The sequence below is a fragment of the Equus caballus genome, chromosome 13 (genome assembly GCF_041296265.1).
Source record: "Equus caballus isolate H_3958 breed thoroughbred chromosome 13, TB-T2T, whole genome shotgun sequence".
NCBI lineage: Eukaryota > Metazoa > Chordata > Mammalia > Perissodactyla > Equidae > Equus > Equus caballus.
The window spans coordinates 29,556,249-29,579,962 of NC_091696.1; the positions used below are offsets into that span (position 1 = coordinate 29,556,249).

At 41.5% G+C, this 23,714-nt stretch overlaps 1 protein-coding gene across 2 annotated transcripts in view; it reads right to left on the reverse strand.

Annotated features, from left to right (window-relative positions):
* The window catches only part of ITGAM (integrin subunit alpha M), a 38,129-nt gene that overhangs the window by 9,846 nt on the left and 4,569 nt on the right, over nucleotides 1–23,714 (reverse strand). For both annotated transcript variants that reach the window (XM_005598740.4, XM_005598739.4), the window contains exons 6-14: nucleotides 19,582–19,712; nucleotides 18,998–19,143; nucleotides 17,812–17,965; nucleotides 16,660–16,810; nucleotides 15,735–15,808; nucleotides 7,639–7,768; nucleotides 7,212–7,354; nucleotides 668–808; nucleotides 365–574 (exon numbers count right to left, since the gene is read on the reverse strand). In XM_005598740.4, coding sequence (XP_005598797.2) covers nucleotides 365–574; nucleotides 668–808; nucleotides 7,212–7,354; nucleotides 7,639–7,768; nucleotides 15,735–15,808; nucleotides 16,660–16,810; nucleotides 17,812–17,965; nucleotides 18,998–19,143; nucleotides 19,582–19,712 — 1,280 coding nt within the window. The remainder of the gene's footprint in view (nucleotides 1–364; nucleotides 575–667; nucleotides 809–7,211; nucleotides 7,355–7,638; nucleotides 7,769–15,734; nucleotides 15,809–16,659; nucleotides 16,811–17,811; nucleotides 17,966–18,997; nucleotides 19,144–19,581; nucleotides 19,713–23,714) is intronic.

A 23,714-nucleotide genomic window follows, 5' to 3' on the forward strand; every position in this document is an offset into this window, starting at 1 on the left:
CTTTCAATGCTAAAACCAGGACACATCTGAGCAAACCAGGAGTCTTGGTCACCCTACCAAGACTGAGATTCAGAAGAAAGGAAAGCCTACATCCCAACACTTCCAGCTTGCCATTTACCACCTCTGAGTCCTCATCTCCTAGCAGTAAAGCGGGGTGATGATGCCCCATGCACCTCCTATAGTTATGGTAAAAATTAATCTAGAATTGAGGATTCTTTGAGGTTTCTGTGAAGTATCTGATTATTTTTGAAGGTTCTAAAAAGGAGTACTGGGAGAACTGATCTGGCAGCTGTGGGAATGTTGAATTAGAAGGCAAAGAGCAGCAGAGGCCACTGTTGTGATGGGGACAGTGACCGAGCCTCACCTGGCTGTGGGAGGGGCTGATGCCCAGTCCTGAGGTTCCATGAAATAGGTAGACAGCACCCTGGTTCTCCTGCTCTCCGGGGGCCCCGATGGCCACGTCCATCAGCTTGTCCCCATTCACATCCCCGAGTACTGTCAGGGCTGCCCCAAAGCCGCCCCAGGGGTGGCCCTGCTCCCCACGGAGAACAGACTTACACTGCCACTTAGCCCTCTGCAGCACAAAAACAGTGTGAGACCCCAACCCAGGTAACCCCTCCACCCCACACCCAGGCCCCACCCAGCCTAGGTCTCATCAGCCACTCACCCCCCGGGGCAAGGGGCACACAGACACCTGGCCCCCCCGGGTCTGCTCATAGTAATGGGGAGCCCCAATGAGGACCAGGTCAGAGCTGCCATCTCTGTCCACATCCACAGAGCACAGGGAGGCCCCAAAGTAGGAGCCGATCTGAAAGAGAAGAGACCAAGATTACATACCTCTTCCCACCTAAAGCAGAGTGCGGGGGCTTTCCTTTTATGAAGAAAAATTATGCCTGCTGGGGAAAGCCCTTTGAAGTAGGTGTGACACTTTATATGATTCACGATAAATTCTCATTTGAATGTGCTGCCAGCTAAAGGAGCATATTATAGAGTTGATAGGCAGTGGGTGAGGATTTACCCCAAATGGTGCTACAGGGAGATGACTGAGATAGCAAAGAAGTTGGCTTGGAAAACAGAGATAGAAAAGCCTGGAAAAGCAGGCAGGGTACCTTTTCAATATATCGGAAGTCTTTAGAGGGGTACAAAAGTTGGTAGCCTGGCTAATAAGGAATCAACTGGCTTGGATTAAAACTAACTACTGCTACAGAAATTTTTTTGTGTGAGATTGAGAAAAAATATCTACGTTTTAACAAGATTTTTTAAGTACGTTCAAAGTGAAAATAAAGAATTCATCCATAGGATTCATCCATTTAATCATTCATTCATTCATTCATTTATTCATTCATTCAGCAAATAAGGGCTTGCTATTTGCTGAGCAGGAGGCTGGGTATTGGAGACACAGTGCCTTCTGGGGCTCTCAGCACAGCAGGGTGGAGTGCAGGGGAATAGCAACAGATGAACAGGGAGATGCTCATAGCAGTCTCAAACTGGGGCAAGTTCTAGGAAGGAAGAGTGCAGGGGACATCAAGACATAACTCACTGCAACCTGATTTCTGCCCACACACCAGTGAGGGAGGCCTCACTGATAGCCCAATAAAGGCATTTAAGTTTCATCCTAAAGTCAATAGGATTTTTTTTGTTTTTAGGTTAGGTTTATTGGAATATAATTTACATACAATAAAATTCAGCCTTTTTAGTGTTCAGTTTCATGAGTTTTGATAAACACATAAGCTCATGTAACCATCACTTCACGTAACCACCATTTCATCAGTGAAAATACAGAACAGTTTCATTTCCCCCAAAATATTCCCTCCTGCCCCGCCGTAGTCAACCTCTTCCCTCTCTTACCAGCCCCTTACAACCACCCATTTGTTTTCTGTCCCTATAGTTTTGCCTTTTCCAGACTATTACATAAATGGACTTATATAGTGCGTAGCCTTTCAGGTCTGGCTTCTGTTACCTAGAATAACACATTTAAGATTCACCCATCTTGCTGCATGTATCAGTAATCCATTCCACTTTATTTCTAATTAGTATTCCATTGTATGGGTGCACCATAGTTTGTTTATCCCTCCCCAAGTTGGGGGACATTGGGTTGTTTCTAGTTTTTGGCGATTATGAACAGAGCCATTAGAAACATTCACATACAAGTTTTCACGTGAACATCTGTTTTCATTTTTCCTAGGTAAGTATCTAGGAGTGGGATTGCTGGTATGGTAACTGCATGTTAAACTTCTAAGATATTGACAAACTTTTCCAAAGTAGGCATGCCATTTTCCATTCCTACAGCAATGCATGAGAGTTTTAGTTGCTACTCCCCCCGGCCAGTTCTTGATATTGTCAGTTTATTTCCCTTTTTATGTTAACCATTCTAATAGGTGTGCAGTACTATCTCATTGTGGTTTTAATTTGCATTTCCCTAATGATCAATGACACGGAACATGTTGATGAACTATCTGTTCAAATACTTTGCTTATTTTTCAATTGGATTGTTTGATTTCTTATTGCTGAGTTTTGATATATTCTGGATATAAGTCCTTAGTCAGATATGTAATAAAAAAAAAAAGAAGGAAAATTTGCAAATATTTTCTCCCAGTCTGCAATGTATCTTTTCATTCTCTTAATAGTCTCTTTCACAGAGCAAAACTTTCCATTTTGATGAAGTCTTATAAATTTTTCCTTTATGGATCTTGGTATGAAATATGGGTAGGGGCTTTTGGTTTGGTTTTGATTTTTTTTTACCAAGGATGTCCAATTGTTCCAGCACCATTGAACACTCTATAGAATTGTCTTTGTGCCTTTATTGAAAATCAATTGACTATATATGTGTTAGTCTATCTCAGGCCTATTCTGTTCCACTGATCTTCATGTCTATCCTTCTGCCAATGCCTTACTGTCCTGATTACTGTAACTGGCGCCCCCAAAGCGGAGCATGAGAACTTAACCACTACACCACTAGGTCAGCCCCTCTCTGTTTATTTAGGTCTTTGACTTCTCTCATTAGTGTTTTGTAGTTTTCAACATTCAGATACTGTAAACATTTTGTTAGATTTATACCTCAGTATTCCATGGTCTTAGGTGCTATTGTAAATCGTACTGCTTTTTTATTTAAATTTCCAAATGTTCATTGTTAGTATAGAAATACAACTGATGGGGCCAGGGTTTGCAGGTTCAGATCCTGGGTGCAGACTTACACACCACTCATTAAGCATGCTGTGGCAGCGTCCCACATATAAAATAGAGGAAGATTGGCACAGATGTTAGCTCAGGGCCAATCTTCCTCAAGCAAAAAGAATAAGATTGGCACAGATGTTAGCTCAGGGCCAATGTTCCTCACCAAAAAAAAGAAATACAATTCATTTTTACGTGTTGATCTTGTATTTTGAGAACTTACTGAAACAACTCATTAGTTATAGTAGCTTTTTTGTAGATTCTTTGGGCTTTTCCATGCAAACAATCATGTCATCTGCAAATAAAGACAGTTTTATTTTTTCCTTTCTACTCTGTAAGCTTTTTTTTCCCTTGCCTTATTGCACTGACTACGTCTTCCAGTATGATGTTGAATAGAAATGGTGAAAGTGGATATTCTTGCCTTGTTTACAATTTTAGGAGAAAAGCGTTCTCTTTTACTTTTAAGTATTATGCCAGCTGTAGATATTTTTGTAAATACTCTTTCTCAGGTTGAGGAAGTTCTCTTTTGTCTCCAGTTTGCTGAGAACTAAACATCATGAAAGGATGTATTTTGTCAAATTCTTTTTCTGTATCTTTTTCTGTATTAAGATTATGTTTTTTCTTCTCTAGTCTGCTCTTATGATGCATTATGTTGATCATTTTTTCAGAATGTCTTTTTTAAATTGAGATAAAATTTACATAACATAAAATTCACCACTTTTAAGTATAAAATTTAGTGGATTGGCACCTGAGCTAACATCTGTTGCCAATCTTCTTCTTTTTTTTTTTTTCCTTCTTCTCCCCAAAGCACCCCTCCCCCTGGTACATAGTCGTATATTCTGGTTGTGAGTGCCCCTGGTTGTGCCATGTGGGACGCCGCCTCACAAGACCCGAGAAGTGGTGCCATGTCTGCGCCCAGGATCCAAACCGGGGAAACCCTGGCCTGCTGAAATGGAGCCAGTGAACTTCACCCAGCCACAGGGCCAGCGCCAAAAACTTTAGTGGTTTTTGGTATATCCACAATGCTGTGTAACCATTACCGCTAATTCTAGAACATTTCCGTCACCCCAGAAAGAAATCCTGTATCTGTCAGCAGTCACACTCAGTTCTCCCCCTCCCTCTATCCCTTGACAACCACTAATCTACTTTCTGATCTATGGATTTGTCTAGTCTAGACATTTCAGATAAATGGAATCATACAATATGTGGCCTTTTGTGACTGGCTCTTTTCACTGAGCATAAAGTTTTCAAGGTTTATCCATGTTGTAGCACGTATCAACACTTCATTCTTTTTACAGTTAAATAGTATTCAATTGTATGGATAAGCCACATTTTGTTTATCTATTCATAAGTTGAGGGACATTTAGGTTCTTTCCACCTTTTGACTATTATGAATAATGCTGCTATGAACATTCATGCGTAAGTTTTTGTTTGAATACTTATTTTCATTTTGCAAGAGGGTATACACTTAGGAGTGGAATTTCTGGATCACATGGTAAACCCATATTTAACTTTTTGAGGAACAGCCAAATTGTGTTCCCAAAAAGTTGTATTATTTTACATTTCCACCAGCAATGTATGAGGGTTCCAATTTCTCCATATTCTTACCAACATTTTTTTCATTTTTTTTACACAGCCATTGTAGCGGTATCTCTATTGTGGTTTTGATTTGCACTTTCCTAATGACTATTAATGTTAAACATCTTTTCATCTGCCTATTAGCCATTTGTATATCTTTTCTGGAGAAATGTCTATTCAAATCCTTTGCCCATTTTTAAATTAGGTTATTTGTCTTTTTATTGTTGAGATGTAAGAGTTCTTTATATATTCTAACTACTAGACCTTTATCAGATATATGATTTGTAAATAATTTCTCCCATTCTTTTAATTTTCTTGATAGTATCTTTTGACACTCAAAAGTTTTTAATCTGATGAAGCCCAATTTATCTATTTTTTTCTTTAGTGGCTTGTGCTTGTGGGGCCATGTCTAAAAAATCGTTGCCAAATCTAAGGTGACAAAAATTCACCTGTGATTCCTTCTAAGGTGTTTCTAGTTTTAGTTCTTACATTTAGGTCTTTGATTCACTTTGAGTTAATTTTTTGTATACCATGAGGTAGGGGTCCAAATTTATTCTTTTGCATGTGGATATCGAGTTGTCCCAGCATCATCTGTTGAAAAGAGTATTTTTCCCCATTGAATAAACATGGTACCCTTGTTGAAAATCAATTAACCATAGATGTATGGGTTTATTTCTGGACTGTCAGTTCTATTTCATTGATCTATAGGCATATCCTCAAGCTGGTGCCACACTGTCTTAATTACCATCACTTTGTAGTAAGCTTTGAAATTGGGAAGTGTGAGTCCTCCAACTTCATTCCTGTTTTTCCAGGTTTTTCTGGATCCCCTGCATTTGCATATCAATTTTAGAATCAGCTTGTCTTGTTTCTGCCACATTGTTGAACAAGCTTATTCCTGGGGTAAACCACACTTGGTGATAATGTATTATCATTTTTATAGACTGCCGAATTCAATTTGCTAATATTTTGTTGAGGATTTTTAATTGGATATTGGTTTGTAGTCAACAAAGAGTCTTAAACTGAAGACTGATACAAACAGTTTCTCATTTAGAAAGTTTACCGTCCTCTGTGGATTAGAGGGAGGTAACAGGGGACTTTGGGAGACCAATAAGGAGGCTACAGGTAGACTCACAGGAAAGATGATGATGTCCTGGACTAGGCTGAGGGCAGTAAAATGGAAGGAGTGGATAGATCTGAGATGAATCTGTTCCCACCCTTCTACCCAGAGTCTTCTCCCACCCCTCCACCCACAGCGCCCCGCCGCCCACCTCCATACACACACACTCTGAACGCCATCTCATGCTTTCTCCTTCATCTGGCCCTTTTCTTTCCCCCATTCCGCACTTCTTTAATTCTTCTACCTTAACTGTCTCTTCTTCCAGGAAGCCTTCCTTAGTGCCCTTCTGTGGGTGCCCCTCTCATTTGCTCTCATAACACTTATACTGTCCCAGTTTAAGTATTTATCACTTGTGATCGTAATTTGCATGTATGATACCTGTGTGTGATGAGGAGTTGACCAGCCAGCCTTTCCTATTTGATCCTGGACCACACATACAGAGATGTAGCATCACATTCACACTTGGCTTCTTGGAATTCTCCTACACAATGTCCCCCATACCACCCCTTATATGTGCCAGGCACTGTTGCCATTAATGGTCAATATGTGTTGGTAAAACCTTTAGAAAGACCATATGAAGAATTTGACTATTGGCAAAGAATTATGACAAGCTGATCAAGTATCAGAGCAAAGTGGTTTCATCCACATATGGTGCATTAATTGCAGGGCAAAGAGAACCACTGATAAAAATTAAAGGAATACACACAAAACTACAGGCACAATATCATGCGTGCAGTCCCGTTTCAGGAATTTGCAAGGATGATTTTAACTAGAGTTTTGCCTTCCATACCACATAAGATGCAATCATATTGCTTTTGCAGGGGTAATATTCAAAATATTGAACTACTGGGACTGCTCAAGCACCAACCAGGGGCTTAGCTGGAGCAGGTCCTAGAGGTCTCCTGAGGTGCCCCACCTGACCTCATAGTTGCTGGGTCATGGAGAAGTTCAAAGAACAGTAGGGAAGGGGCCAGAGTTCATGATGGTGTGGGGAGAAGACATCTCAGGGAAGCAGCTATTCATCAATAGGTATGGAATTATTCCAATATTTTAATAACTAATATGGCTATACTGGTTATGCACTGGTCAAATATCAGCTCTGGGTACAGGTAGACTCAGAGAGAGCTCTGTACAGATCAAATGTTGTTATTTATTGTTGTTAGAAAAGTGAGGACACAATGCTCTCAGATGCAAAGCTGATCCTACGCCTCTCCATCTCAAAGCCCTCTGAAGGCTCCTTTACAAAACCCTGCTAAGCATGGCACCTGGTGATGCTCATTCTAGAATCTCTTGGCCCCCAGGTGCCTCTGGTTGTACATTCATGCTCCATATGTTCTGCACTCACCTGGCTGCCCTTGATATAAGCGTTGTTCTCCCAGGCACCAGCATTCTGTCTGAACATTGCCACCAGGCCAGTGTGCTGATATCGAGGCGCCCCCATAACGAAGTTTTGCACTTGGCGTCGCGAGACGACTTCAACAGCATAACCTGAAGATGGTGATCTAAGAGGAGAAGTGCTTTCCCTCACAGACCCTGCCCCCTCTAGCAGGCCTATCCTTCGAGTAGGGGCAATGGGGCAGCCCCATGCTGGTAGATTGGGGTAACTGGGCCCTGCACTATATTCCTCTTTGTTAACATAAGTAAAATGAAATTTTGAAATTTCTGTCTTTAAAGCTATCCCAAGGGCCTATGAAAGAGCCAATAACATCTATACTAGTTGAGTTATGCCACATCCTGACCCCATCTTAGAGTAGCCCTCCCTCTCCACTTACCCAAGTAAGCATCCTTCATGTCCGGATCTACCATGGTTAGGTTGATGAAGGTGAATTTATCCCTTGATGTATGCAGAAAGGCTCCACCAGCCCAGTCAAAGCTCCCCACAGCGCCCAGCAAAGGACCACTCTGGGAAAGAGGATAGAACAGGATTGAGCAATCTATAGCTTCAATCCCTATCAAAATTCCAATGCTATTTTTCACAGAAATAGAACAAACAATCCTAAAGTTTGTATGGAACCACAAAGGACCCCAATTAGCCAAAGCAATCTTGGGAAAGAAGAACAAAGCTGGAGGCATCAAGCATCTTAATTTCAAACTATATTACAAAGCTATAGTAAACAAAACAGTATGGTATTGGCATAAAAACAAACACATAAATCAATAGAACAGTTAGAGAACCCAGAAATAAATCTACACGTATGTGATCAATAAATTTATTACAAAGGAGCCAAGAATATACAACAGGGAAAAGACTGTATCTTTAATAAATGATGTTGGGAAAACTGGAGAGCCATATGCATAAAATGAAACTGGACCACTACCTTACACCACTCACAAAAATCAATTCAAAATGGATGAAAGGCTTGACCATAAGAGCTGAAACCATAAAACTCCAAGAAGAAAACATAGGTGGTAAGCTCCTTGACTTTGGTCTTGGCAAAGATTTTTTTGGATTTGACATCAAAAGAAAAAATGAATAAGTGGAACTACATCAAACTAAAAAGCTTCTGCATGGCCAACGAAACCATCAACAAAATGTAAAAGCAACCTACGGAATGGGAGTAAATATTTGCAAATCATATATCTGATAAGGGGTTAATATCCAAAATATATAAACAACTCCTAAAGCTCAAGAGCAAAAAAACAAACAATGCAATTAAAAAATGGGCAGAGGATGTGAAGACATTTTTCCAAAGAAGAGATACAGATGGCCAACAGGTAAGTGAAAAGGTGCTCAACTTCAGTAATCATCAGGGAAATGCAAATCAAAACCACAATGAGAGATCACCTCACACATGTTAGAATGGCTATTATCAAAAAGACAAGAAATAACAAGTGTTGGCAAGGATATGGAGAAAAGGAAACACTTGTGCACTGTTGGTGGGAATGTAAATTGACATAGCCACTAGGGAAAATAGTACAGAGGTTCCTCAAAAAATTAAGAATAGGACTACCATATGATCCAGCAACTCCACTTCTGGGTATTTGTCCAAAGGAAGGAAAAACACTAACTTGAATATGTGCACGCCATGTTCATTGCAGCATTATTTACTATAGCCAAAACATGGAAACAACCTAAGTGCCCATCAATGGATGAATGGAAAAAGAAAATGTGATAGATAGATAGATGTATATATATGTATATATATAATCTATTGTGTGTATATATAATTTTATATATATTTATATTTTATATGTATTTAATATATATTTATATTTTATATATATATAATAATCTATACAATATATGAGATATATATACAATGGAATATTGTTCAAGCATAAAGAGGAAGGAAATCCTGCCATTTGCAACAACATGGATGGACTTTGAGGGCATTATGCTAAGTGAAATAGGTCAGACAGAGAAAGACAATTACCATATGATCTCACTTATATGTGGAATCTAAAACAAAAAAAAACAAGCTCATCTGTTCTCACAGAGAAAAGACTCATGGGTTGCCAGACGTGGGGTCAGGGGGTGGGTGAAATGGGTGAAAGTGATCAAAAGGTACAAACTTCCACTTATAAATAAATTTTGAGGATGTAATGTACAGCATGGTGATTATAATTAATAATACTGTATTGTATATTTGAAGGTTGCTAAGAGAGTAGATCTTAAAAGTTCCCATCACAAGAAAAGGAAATTTGTAACTATGTGTGGTGATAGATAGACTAGACTTAGTGTAATCATTTCACAATATACATATATGTTGAACAATTACGTGGTATACCTAAAGTTAGTATCATGTCATATGTCAATTATATCTCAAAAGAAAAAACAAAAAGAACAGGAGGGGCGGAGCAAAATGGCGGGGTGAGCTGACCCGGGATTCTCTCCCCTCCCAAATACAACAAAGGATTGGAAAAACTGAATTTCAGAGAATAAATCTAATGCCAACACGTTAGAGACCTACAATACCAAGAAGGCGGAGATCATAAACCTTGCTGACGGCCTCGGAGGCACTGGAATGGGTAGGAAAGAAGTTGCTCCCTCCCCTAGAGTCTGCGATCCTGCTGCGTGGGTCCGGGAAGGAGCGGGGAAGGGGCCGTGCAACTGGGGGATCGTCCAGGACTCCCGCCACGGGTACAGTGGAAACCTGCTGACGGGGGGAGGGGGGGAAGCTTCCTTGCACAGGGACCTCATAAACCCAGGGCCTCGGCAGACCAGAGAACACAACTGATCTGAATCCAGATCGGTGCTGGAGAATAGCAGCCCCTCCCTCCGGGCAAAGCTACTGGGCGCCGCCATCTTGCCGGAAGCAGAGCGCTCAGAACACGTGGCTCTCAATCCCCATCTAGTGGCGACAGGCTGTAACTGCAACTGAATTCTACCACCATGCGAAAAAACCGCTCCTCTACCATCCAGCAATTTATAAAAGCCCCAGACCAGAAGGAAAACAATAAAAACATAGAATTAAGTCCTGAGGACTTGGAATTAGGTAAACTAAGTGATAATGAATTCAGAGCAGCTATAATCAAAAAACTCAATGAGGTAGAGAGAAAGATAGAGAAACAAGCCGAGTTCTGGAGTTACTTCACAAAAGAGAATGAAATCATAAAGAAGAACCAAACAGAATTACTAGAGATGAAAAACACAATGGACCAGATAAAACAGAATACGGATTCCCTGAATGCCCGTGTAGACACCATAGAAGAGCAAATTAACATAATTGAAGATAGACAGGCTGAATGGCTCCAGACAGAGGAAGAAAGAGAACTAAGAATTTAAAAAAATGAGGAAAATCTCCGAGAGATAGTGGATTCAATGAGGAGTAAGAACTTAAGGATCATAGGAATTCCTAAGAATGTGGAAAAGGAAAATGGAGCAGAAAGTGTGCTTAACGAAATTATTGAAGAGAATTTCCCAAATCTAGGGATTGACAGAGAAATGTGTGTAGAGGAAGCTTTCAGATCTCCTAGATTTGTCAATGTAAAAAGACCTACTGCAAGGCACATAGTAGTACAATTGGCAAGAAGGAAAGATAAAGAAAGAATACTCAGGGAAGTAAGAAAAAAGAAGAGAATAACCTATAAAGGAGCCCCTATCAGACTTTCAGCGGATTTCTCTACAGAAACCTTATAAGCTAGGAGAGAATGGAGTGACATATTCAAAGCTTTAAAAGATAAAAATCTTCAGCCAAGAATACTCTATCCAGCAAGAATTTCCTTCAGATATGAGGGAGAAATTAAATCTTTTCCAGACAAACAAAAGTTAAGGGAATTTTTAACTAAAAGCCCTCCACTACAAGAAATCCTCAAGAAGGCTCTCACACCTGAAAAGAGAAAAAAGGGAGAAAGGGGTCACAATCCACAGACTAGGGAGACCGATGGATAGAACCAGAACAGGATAGCAAATATTCAATTATAGCATTAGGGTAAAGATAAGGAAACTACCAAAGCAAGGACGATCTTATCACTCTAACTACAAATTCATAACACGAGTTGGAATAAGAAATAAAAATAATTATTTAGGAGGGGAAGAGCAAAGGGTCTAAATAAGTATTGGCCAAGTAAGTAAGAGACCACCGGAGAACAGGCTATATTATACATGAGATTCTAAATACAAACTTCAGGGTAGACACTAAAATAAAATACAGAACAGAGTCACAAACCATAAATAACGAAAAAATCTAAGAAACCCAGCATAAGAAATTGCAGTACTAAATGGGTAGGCTAAAGCACACAGGAAAAGAAACGCAGGAAAACAAGATAATGAGCAACAGATTGACAGCATTAAGTCCACATGCATCAATAATCACTCTCAATGTGAACGGATTGAACTCTCCAATAAAAAGACACAGAGTGGCAAAATGGATTGGAGAACAAGATCCAACAATTTGTTGCCTCCAGGAAACACACCTCAGCCCCAAGGACAAACACAGGCTCAGGGTGAAGGGGTGGAGGACAATACTTCAAGCTAATTGCAAGAAAAAAAAGGCAGGTTTTGCAATTCTTATATCAGACAAAACAGATTTCAAAATAAGACAGGTAAAGAGAGACACAGAGGGACAATATATAATGATCAAAGGGATACTTCATCAAGAAGAAATAGCGCTTATAAATATCTATGCACCCAACACAGGAGCACCAAGATTCATAAAGCAACTATTAACAGACCTAAAGGAAGATGTTAAAAACAACACAATAATAGTAGGGGACCTCAACACCCCACTCACATCAATGGACAGATCATCCAGACAGAAAATCAACAAGGAAATAGTGGAGCTAAATGAAAAACTAAAACAATTGGACTTAATAGACATATATAGATCACTTCACCCTAAAAGAGCTGAATACACATTCTTCTCAAGTGCACATGGAACATTCTCAAGGATAGACCATATGTTGAGAAACAAGGCAAGCCTCTACAAATTTTAAAAAATTGAAATAATAACAAGCATCTTCTCCGATCATAATGCTATAAGGCTAGAAATTAATTACAACAAAAAAGCCGAGAAAGGCACAAAGATGTGGAGACTAAACAACACACTACTGAACAAGCAATGGATCATTGAAGAAATTAAAGAAGAAATCAAAAAATACCTGGAAACAAATGAAAATGATAGCATGCCATACCAACTCATATGGGATACAGCAAAAGCTGTATTAAGAGGAAAATTCATCGCAATACAGGCACATCTTAACAAACGAGAAAAATCCCAAATAAGCAATCTTAAACTACACCTAACTGAACTAGAGAAAAAAGAACAAATAAAGCCCAAAGTCAGCAGAAGGAGAGAAATAATAAAAATCAGAGCAGAAATAAATACTATTGAAATGAAAAAGGCAGTAGAAAGGATCGATGAAACAAAGAGCTGGTTTTTTGAGAAGATAAATAAAATTGACAAGCCCCTAGCCAGACTTACAAAGAAAAAAAGGGAGAAAGCTCAAATAAACAAAATCAGAAATGAAAAAGGAGAAATAACAACAGACTCTGCAGAAATACAACGGATTATAAGAGAATACTACGAAAAACTCTATGCCAACAGAATGGATAACCTAGAGGAAATGGATAAATTCTTGGACTCCTACAATCTCCCAAAGCTCACTCAAGAAGAGGCAGACAATTTGAACAGACCAATTACAAGGAAAGAGATTGAAACAGCAATCAAAAACATCCCAAAGAATAAAACCCCAGGACCAGATGGCTCCCCTGGGGAATTCTACCAAACTTTAGAGAGGATTTAATACCTATCCTTTTCAAGCTATTCCAAAAAATTAGGGAAGATGGAACACTTCCTAACACATTCTATGAGGCCAACATCACGCTAATACCAAAACCCGACAAGGACACCACGAAAAAAGAGAACTACAGGCCAATATCACTGATGAACACAGATGCAAAAATTCTAAACAAAATTTTGGCAACCCGAATTCAGCAATTCATCAAAAGGATCATACATCATGATCAGGTGAGATTCATACCAGGGACACAGGGATGGTTCAACATCCGCAAATCAATCAACGTGATACACCACATCAACAAACTGAGGAATAAAAACCACATGATCATCTCAATAGATGCAGAGAAGGCATTTGACAAGATCCAACAGCCATTTATGATAAAAACTCTGAACAAAATGGGCATAGAAGGGAACTACCTCAACATGATAAAGGCCATATATGACAAACCCATAGCCAACATCATACTCAATGGGCAAAAACTGAAGGCCATCCCCCTGAAAACAGGAATGAGACAAGGATGCCCTCTATCACCACTCTTATTCAACATAGTACTGGAGGTCCTGGCCAGAGCAATCAGGCAAGAAAAAGGAATAAAAGGAATCCAAATAGGGAGGGAAGAAGTGAAACTCTTGCTGTTTGCAGACAACATGATCTTATATATAGAAAATCCCAAAGAATCCATTGGAAAACTCTTAGAAGTAATCAACAACTACAGCAAAGTTGCAGGGTACAAAATCAATTTGCATAAATCAGTAGCATTTCTATACTCCAATAATGAACTAACAGAAAAAGAACTCAAGAACACAATACCATTCACAATCGCAACAAAAAGAATAAAATACCTTGGGGTAAATTTAACTAAGGAAGTGAAGGACCTATATAATGAAAATTACAAGGCCTTTCTGAGAGAATTGGATGACAACATAAGGAGATGGAAAGACATTCCATGTACATGGATTGGAAGAATAAACATAGTTAAAATGTCCGTTCTACCTAAAGCAATCTACAGATTCAACACCATCCCAATCAGAATCCCAATGACATTCTTTACAGAATTAGAACAAAGAATCCTAAAATTCATATGGGGCAACAAAAGACCCCGAATTGCTAAACCAATCCTGAGAAAAAAGAACAAAACCGGAGGCATCACAATCCCTGACTTCAAAACATACTACAAAGCTACAGTAATCAAAACAGCGTGGTACTGGTACAAAAACAGGTGCACAGATCAATGGAACAGAATTGAAAGCCCAGAAATAAAACCACACATCTATGGACAGCTTATCTTCGACAAAGGAGCTGAGGGCATACAATGGAGAAAAGAAAGTCTTTTCAACAAATGGTGCTGGGAAAACTGGAAAGCCGCATGTAAAAGAATGAAAATTGACCATTCGTTTTCACCATTCACCAAAATAAACTCAAAATGGATCACAGACCTGAAGGTGAGACCTGAAACCATAAGGCTTCTAGAAGAAAACGTAGGCAGTACACTCTTTGACATCAGTATTAAAAGGATATTTTCAGACACCATGTCTTCTCAGAGAAGGGAAACAATAGAAAGAATAAACAAATGGGACTTCATCAGACTAAAGAGCTTCTTCAAGGCAAATGAAAACAGGATTGAAACAAAAAAACAACCCACTAAACTGGGAAAAAATATTTGCAAGTCATATATCTGACAAAGGCTTAATATCCATAATATATAAAGAACTCTCACAACTCAACAACAAAAAATCAAACAACCCAATCAAAAAAATGGGCTGGAGACATGAACAGACATTTCTCCAAAGAAGATATACGGATGGCCAATAGGCACATGAAAAGATGCTCATCATCGCTGATCATCAGGGAAATGCAAATCAAAACTACACTAAGATACCACCTTACACCCATTAGAATGACAAAAATATCTAAAACTAATAGTAACAAATGTTGGAGAGGTTGTGGAGAAAAAGGAACCCTCATACACTGCTGGTGGGAATGCAAACTGGTGCAGCCACTATGGAAAACAGTATGGAGATTCCTCAAAAAATTAAAAATAGAACTACCATATGATCCAGCCATTCCACTACTGGGTATTTATCCAAAGAGCTTGAAGTCAGCAATCCCAAAAGTCCTATGTACCCCAATGTTCATTGCAGCATTATTTACAATAGCCAAGACATGGAAGCAACCTAAGTGCCCATCAACAGACGAATGTATAAAGAAGATGTGGTACATATATACAATGGAATACTACTCAGCTGCAAAACAGAACAAAATCATTCCATTTGCAATAACATGGATGGACCTTGAGGGAATTATGTTAAGTGAAATAAGCCAGCTACAGAAGGATAATCTGTGTATGACTCCACTCATATGAGGAATTTAAAAATGTGGACTAAGCACAATTTAGTGGATACCAGGGGAAAGGTGGGGTGGGGGGTGGGCACAAAGGATGAAGTGGTGCACCTACAACACGAATGACAAACATTAATGCACAACTGAAATCACACAAGATTGTAACCTATCATTAACTCAATAAAAAAAAAAGAAAGAAAGAAAGAAAGAACAGGATTGACAAGGAAAGGAGAAGGGACCACTGCTATACCACAACAAGTGCCTATCACAAAGAGCCCCCAAACCCTTGTGCCTCTTCTCCCCGTTCTTCTCGCCCCCTCCTCCGATTTAACGAAGGAGCACTTACAGAGGTGACAGCAGCACTGAAGCCTTCCTGAGACATCTCGTGCTCAAAGGAGCTGGTACTTCCTGTTTGAGTACCTGTGAGGAGGAGAACTTTCTACATTAAAGAAAGCAGAACAGCCTAGAATGGGCTGGAAACACAAATGCTATGGTGGCCAGACAAAAAGAGTTTCAGATGGGAGCTATGTTGAACTAGAAATCATATGCCCCTTTTAAAGCCACTTTTTGCCAAGTGGGAATGTGGTCCTCAAGATGTCTAATCTTCCAGCTTTTCAAAAGAAGCCATAAATTCAGATTGTAAATGAACTTTCCCTCAATTTTTAAATTCTTTTCTTCAGCAAACACTCATTGACACCCTCTCTGCACCAGGCACTATTCTAAGCACTTGGGAGACAGCAGTGAACCAGGCAAATGTTGACTACACAGCCAAATTTTTGAAAAAATACTGTGTGGGATTTGGCTCCCTTACCCTCCAATTTTTCAGCCTATAGCCAAGACTTGCAAAATTAGAGATAAACGTCTAGATCCTCCAGTCTCAAAGGAATTGACCAAAAAAAAAAAAAAAAAGATTTTTAGGGGCCTCTGCTTTGGCAGCCCAGGGTTTCACTGATTTGGATCCTGGGGGCAGACGTGGCACCGCTCATCAGGCCATGCTGAGGTGGCATGCCACATGCCACAACCAGAAGGACCCACAACTAAAAATACACAACTATGTACTGGGGGGATTTGGGGAGAAAAAGCAGAAAAAAAAAAACCAGAATTGACCAAGTGAGGCCAGAGCAGCCCGAAATTGGAGGAAGTGGAGAGAGAGTTGATACTGAGGGTGAGAATACCAAGGGTTAGGAGCTTCTAGTTTCTAGAGGGGAATAATGTTTTGGGGTGATGGGCCGTCTCTGGAGCTGCTCCAGGAACACAGAACCCTGGCTCACCCTCGATCGCAAAGATCTTTTCCTGAAGCTGATTCTGAATGGTCTTCAGAGCTTCAAAGTTATTCACCCGGAACACATGGTCACGAGCCGGCTTGGATGCAATGGTGTTAAGCTCTTCACGAGATTTCTCAATGCTGAAGGCAATGCCCACCTGTTACCAAGGAGCAGAGGCTGAATCGGACGCTGTCTAGAGGCAGCCGTCTCATCCAGCAAAGAAAATTCTTCAGGAAAGGCATCTGAAACAGCGTTTGTCAAATGAGGGAATGCACCAGAAGGCCCCTAGGGCAGGGCTGCCAACTACAGTAGAGCAGGCTGCACACTGCACAAGGCATTCTGTCAAGGCAGCAACTGGTCCATTTGCTGTGCCTTGCCTCCTGGTGTGGAGCTGGCCTCTCCCAGAGAAAGGAGGCTTTTTCTTTATATGAAAGTGTTCCCTACTTGCCAAGCCATGGACCTATTCTGTGTCACACAAGGTACTATGGTAGTTCGATTACACTGATGATCTCAACCCTTTATCCCTTCCTATATCCAAGCCCTCTTCCCAAAACTTTGCTGTAACCTCCTACTCCTGGCAGAGTAATCTGCCCCACTCATTGTCTTTGGGCTCAGCCCTGTGTCTTGCTTTAGCCCATGGATGTTATCAAATGTGATGCTAACAGAGGCTTGAAAAAGTGCTTGCAACATTCCCCTTGCTCTTTTATTCCTCTGCCTTCACCAAGAGGACATGCCCAGGCTAGCCCACTGGAGGATGAGACACAGGGAGCAAAAGAGCCAAGTTACCCCAGCTGTTCCAGCCATTCCAGTCCAACAGACAGACGTAGCTGGCAACCCTCAGAAGTGGAGAGAGCTCAGTGAGGAGCAGCAGAGCTGCCAACCAACCTGAAGCTGATTACAGATGCACGAGTGAGCCCAGCTGAGACCACAAATTTGCCCAGCTGACCAACAGACTCACTTATTGTTTTAAACCGCTGAATTTGGGGATAGTGTGTTACACAGCATTACTGTGACATTAGTTAACCGATACAGGCACATATGGGCTAGCAGTGACCCTTGCCTTACTTTGATTTTACTGATGTTTGCAAATTGAAGGGAGGGTGTGTCCAATCAGAAATCCTCCACAGAAGCAGCAGGCCGAAGAGCCAAATTTCCTACCCCAATGACATAGCGAATGATTCCTTCTTGGTCTGCCTCAGGGATGACATCCTCGTATTCCAAGCGATCACCAAACTTTTCTCCATCTGTGATGACAACTAGGATCTTAAGAGCATTCTTCCGGGCTCCATTCCTGCTGTGAAACAGTTCCCTTCTGTCCAGGGAAGAGGAAGGACAAAGTCAAATGCAAGCAGACAAAGATACTCTTAGTGCCAGGGAGGGAATGTCATCAGTCCCAGACACAGATGCAGCTGGGCTCTGTCTAGGAGGGGCTTGGGCTCCCCTGGGAAGAACACCGACATGTGGCTGGCCCAAGACCTGGAAAGGCGGCAGGAGAGGGAGGGAAAGGAAGCCTTCACTGCCTTTACATGTTTCTTCATAGGTTGATTTGTTTTTTAACTGAGTATTACCCCTTTAAAATTAAAAAAGATTTTTTAAAATAAGCTAAGGGGGCCAGCCCAATTACATAGTGGTTAAGTTCACATGCTCTGCTTCAGTGGAGTGCAGCATTCGCTGGTTCAGATCCTGGGCGTGGACCTACACACTGCTCATCAAGCCATGCTGTGGAGACATCCCACATAGAAGAACTAGAAGGACCTACAGCTAGGATATACAATATGTACCTGGGCTTTGGGGAGAAAAAAAAAGAGGAAGATTGGCAACAGATGTTAACTCAGGGCCAATCTTCCTCAGGAAAAATTAATAATAATAAACAAGTAAGTTTAATTGGGCCCTCATCAAACCCCTCCTGGAACATTGCAACTGCTCTCCAGTTCATCTTTCTGTACTTTTGTCCCAACCCCCACCCTCACCTCTTACACACATACACCGGGTGCAGAGTGAACTTTCCAAAACAAGATGTGGTAACGTCTCCCCACTGTTTAAAACCTTCAGTGGATCCCCACTGGCTTTTCAGCTGCCTTTAGTGACCTGGCCTCAACTGATCTTTCTAGCCTCCCTCCAGCCTTCTCCTCTCCTCCCCTGTTTATTCCCATCTTTACTCACAACTTGCCTTTTCATGAATATACTATGCACAGTCCCTCCTCCACACCTTTACTTATGCTATTCCCCTCCACGGGAAATATCTTTTACCCCATCCCTGTCTAAACAACTCCTTTCACCCTTTAAAGCCCAGCTAGAAATGTCACCTCCTCCTTCCATCCTAAGCAAAAAGGCAAGAGCTTACACTACTTTGCGGATTCCGGTGGCAGTGTGTGTCCTCCCACCCAGCTGATTTATTGGTCTCACCAGCGATCCTGGGTTAGGGTTGTTAGCGAATTCTTTGAAGGTGAAATGAGTCTGGAAGGTGTCGGAGTACTGCATCAAAGAGAACTGGACAGAGGCACTTGGCGTTACACTGGGGAAGGTGCCTCTCTTCCCACTCCACCATCTCCCAGCAAGCCCTACATAAAACTTGAAGCACTCCAGTCTCCAAATTCTGCACTGCCCCCAACCCTTCTGCCTCGCCAGAACAGAGATCTGCTATCAGCTCCCACTTCTCAGTACTAGAACTCAGCCAGAGAAGACAGGTGAGTTTCATCTCCCAGGCCAACCCCTATCACCTAGTCAGAGCTGCCTGTTCACAGAGGGTTGGAAGAATGCTGACACTGCACCCAGACAGGGCAGGAAAGAGAATCAGGAAAGAAAGCCAAGATGGATTGGTAATTTGGCAATGTCTGCGGTTGAAGTAGGAGGGGAAAGTGGCAGCAGGGTTGCAGTATACTTGCCAGCCTTATGTGGGCTATTCCCTAACCACCCACTGGCCCTCACCAAGGTTTTAGACTTTTTGAATTGATTCATCACAATTGTGACAAACTCCTTCATCTTCTGAAAGTCATTCTCGTAGATGCTACCAGAGCCATCAATCAAGAAGGCGATGTCACTCTCCTGCTGAGGGCACTCTGGGGAAAAAGAAAAAGAGCATGAATTGATTAAGAACTAAAGACTCAGGGTTTATTTTTTGCATGTCAGCTCTCTGCTAAGCAATGAGAATAAAAGGTAAACAAGATTCAACTCTAAATAAAAACATGAACAAAGTGGTATGGGAAAAATTGGTTAATTCTGCCCAAAGGAGTCAGGGAAAGTGGTGATATCAAACCTGGTTCATGAAGAATGGGAGATAATTTTCCAGAAATGCAAAGGGAGAAAAAAAATTCAGAAAAAAAAGGAAGAGCACATGTCAAGGTATGCTGGATGTCCTCCTCCCTTTTGCCCAGGCTCCAGATCCGCTTTCTACCCTCCTGCACTCTGCTTTGTGACCTGGGAAGTCAGCCCACATAGACCACATCAACAAGGATCTGGCTTCTACTTGGATTTGCTCAGTTAAGATCCTTAACAGGAGACTGGAAGGGAGGAAGAGAGGTCCAAGTGTTCTCCCCCCAGCTCCCTCCCTGCAAGGTTGATTTGGGCCAGCTGTGTCCCTCAACAGAAGATCACTTCTCCTTTCAAGGAGGCCCACTTCACATGAGGCTCTCTCCTGGATTCTGGTGACTTCTCCCTCTCCTCGCCCCATCAGCCTAGAGGTGGTAACAGCTCTGCTGCTGCTCGCCATGGGTTCCTGGACCATCCCTCGTGGTTCTCTTAGACCCCACCACACCTTTATAATTAGTCCCTTTGTAAAAAGCCCTCCTCAAATTATTATCCTAACAGGGATGTGCTGTCTGTTCCAGTTGAGACTCTGACTAATACAAAGGGGAGGGGCCCAAAAGGATTCTGGCAGAATCAAGGAATGGAAATGGCACTACTAGGGTAAATCTATGAAAAGGGGATGGAGATGAGGCTATGACATTAAGCAGCAAACAGTTGGGAAAGGCCTCTCCAAAAGGAAGTTTGACTTAGGCAGTGGAGAGCCACTGAAGGTTCTCAGAAGGAAGTGAGATGATCTGTTTTGTATTTTAGAAATATTCCCATAGAAGTGAAGAGTTTCAAGCAGCTCTATTCATGATTGTCAAACACTGGAATGAACCCAAACATCCTTCAATGAGTGAATGCATGAATTGGCCAATGGGATGTAGTAAATCCATGCCGTGGAATACTACTCAGCAATGAAAAAGAAAAGAATGACCGATACACACAGCAACATGAGTGAATCACAAATGCATTACACTAGTGAAAGAAGCCAATCTGAAAAGGTGACAATGCCATTGATGTAGCATTCTTGAAAAGACAAATATAGGCTTTTATATACAACTATACATTGTATATAGTGATGGAGAACAAATCAGTGGGTGCCAGGGGGAGGGGGAAGGGGGAGGAGGCAACTAACTATAAAGGGATAGCATGAAAGATATTTTAGGAGGGTAATCGAACTCTTCTGTATCCTGTTCATGTTGTTCTTGAAACAAATCTATACATATCTTAAAATTAATAGAACTGTGCACTAAAAGAAAAGGTCAAATTTACTGTATGATCACTGAAAAAATAAAATAAAATTACCCAAAAATATTATTAGTTTTTAAAAAAAAAAAAACATAAGCAGATTCTAACACTTACAGGGAAAATATACAAAGAAGATTAGCCAGAAAAATTCTTGAAAATCTGAAATATATGTTAAGTGAGAAGAATCAAATGTGTATAGCATGCTACCATTTGTGGCACAAAGTGAAGAATATAGATAGATAGATAGATAGATAGATAGATAGATAGATAGATAGATAGATATGTTTGTAATACATGGAGTTGTTTCCAGAAGAAGACAAAAGAAACCAGTAACAGTGGCTGCCTTCCAGGAAGGAAACAGGAGGCTGGGGGACCCAAAAGGGAGAAATTCTTACAGTGCCTTTTGAATTTTGAACCAAGTGTATGTTTTATCTATTTTGAAAGAAATGAAAATGTGTTTAAAAGAAGAATCTTGAAGTCCTGAGAGTGAGGATTAAAGAGAAATGTGGGGGTGGGAGCTGAAGCACAGAATTGGATGTGATCAGGAAGGAAGAACGGGTACCAGCCAGACGGCATGGTGGTTAAGTTCATGCAGTCTGCTTTGGCGGCCCAGGGTTTGTAGGTTCGGATCCCGGGCGCAGACCTACTTACCCCTCATCAAGTCACGCTGTGTTGGTGTCCCACATACAAAATAGAGGAAGATTGGCACAGACATTAGCTCAGGGACAAGCTTCCTCAAGCAAAAAGAGGAAGATTGGCAACAGATGTTAGCTCAGGGCCAATCTTCCTCGCCAAAAAGACAAAAACAAAAACAAAAAAGGAAGGAAGAATACATGGGCAAGAATAGAAGCTGTAACCATGTGCCCCTAGGTGGACAGAGAAGGCAGAGGAAGATGCCTGGGGGATGAAGCTTAGCAGAGGCCCTCTGCAGGGGTAGAAGCAAGGGGAAAGGAAGGGGAGGAGAGGGGAGGCGAAAGGAAGAGGAGGGGAAGAGAAGGGAAGGGAAAGAAGGGGGAGGAGGACAAGGGGGGAAGGGCAGCATGAGCATGTTTACATTCAAAGGATGGGGAGAAATTTAAGCTCCTGGAGAGAATGAGTGATTGAAGATGTGGGCCCAAGAGTTGGTGATGTGAGAGCCTCAAAAACCCAAATGGAAGAATTACTCAGGGAAAGGTGAGGAAATGCGTCTTCCTCGAAAACCCGTGAGACACTGCCAAGGGTGGTGCCATCGTGGAAATACAGACAAGAAGAAGGGGAAAGCGTAGGGAGTTCATGCCTGGAAGCTTGGTTTTCTCTGTGAAGAAAGAGGGAAGGTTATCTGTTAAGAGTAAAGTACAAAGGAGCAGAGATTGAAGAAAAAATAAACTATAAAAGGAAGACAGGTCTGCCCTTGGTTCCAGAGCCAGCTTGGAGACAAGGAAAGATGCCAAGCAGCTGAAGAAATCAGTGGCAGAAAGCAGCTTGCAAAATGATTCATTCACTCACTCACTCTCCTTCAATTAACACATGTTTGGGGAACGGGTGTGGTAGGCAGCCACCAAGATTTTCACCTCTGGTAATAACACCCTTGCATAGTCCTCTCCTCTTGAGTGTGAGCTAGACTTTGACTCAGTTCAAAGGAATATAATATGGCAGAAGTAATGAACTGTTACTTCTTAGATTAGATTATGAAAAGCCTGTGACTTCTGTCTCAGGTGCATACTCTCTCTCACTCTCTCATTTTTTGTCACTCACTCAGAGGGAAGCCAGCTATCGTGTTTCAGCTGCTCTGTGGGGAGGCCCACGTGTCAAGCAATTGAGGGAAGCCTCCAGCCAACAGCCAGTGAGGACTGAGGCCCTCGGTCTGAGGACCTTGGAAGTGAGCTTGGAAGTGCATCTCCCCCCAGTCCAGCCTTCAGATGAGAACACAGCTCCAGTTTGACAACTTAACTACAATTTCATGAAAGACCCTGAGGCAGAGGCACCCAGCTAAGCCATGCCCAGATTCCTGATTCACAGAAACTGTAAGATAATTAATGCTTGTAGTTTTAAGCTACTAAGTTCAAGGGTAATTTGTCAATACACACAAGGTCACAGAGCAGTGAGCAAGCTAGACAATATCCCTGCTATCATGGAGACTACATTCCAGAAGCAAGGACAGACAAGGGCCACTCAGGGAAGGTCTCTTTGAAGGGGTGACATTTTGAGCTGAGATGACAATGATGAGTTGTCAACTGAGATCTGGGGGAAGAGCATGCCAGGCTAAAGGAATAGTAAGTGCAAAGGCCCTGAGGCAAAGACAGCTTGCAGTGGTTCTTGGAGAAAAAAGGGAGACAGAGTGTCTGGGGCATGGTGACTGAGGTAGAGGGATGGGTAAGAAGTTGGAAAGGTGGACAGTGGCCACACCATCTAGAGCCTCGAAGGCTATGGTCGGGAAACTCAGGTACTTACTCTGAGAACAATGATTGAGACATCATCTCACAAAGATGAGTAGCTGTATCAGGACTTTTCTTAAAGTGCAAAACCCTAGCACCTCTCTCCTCCAG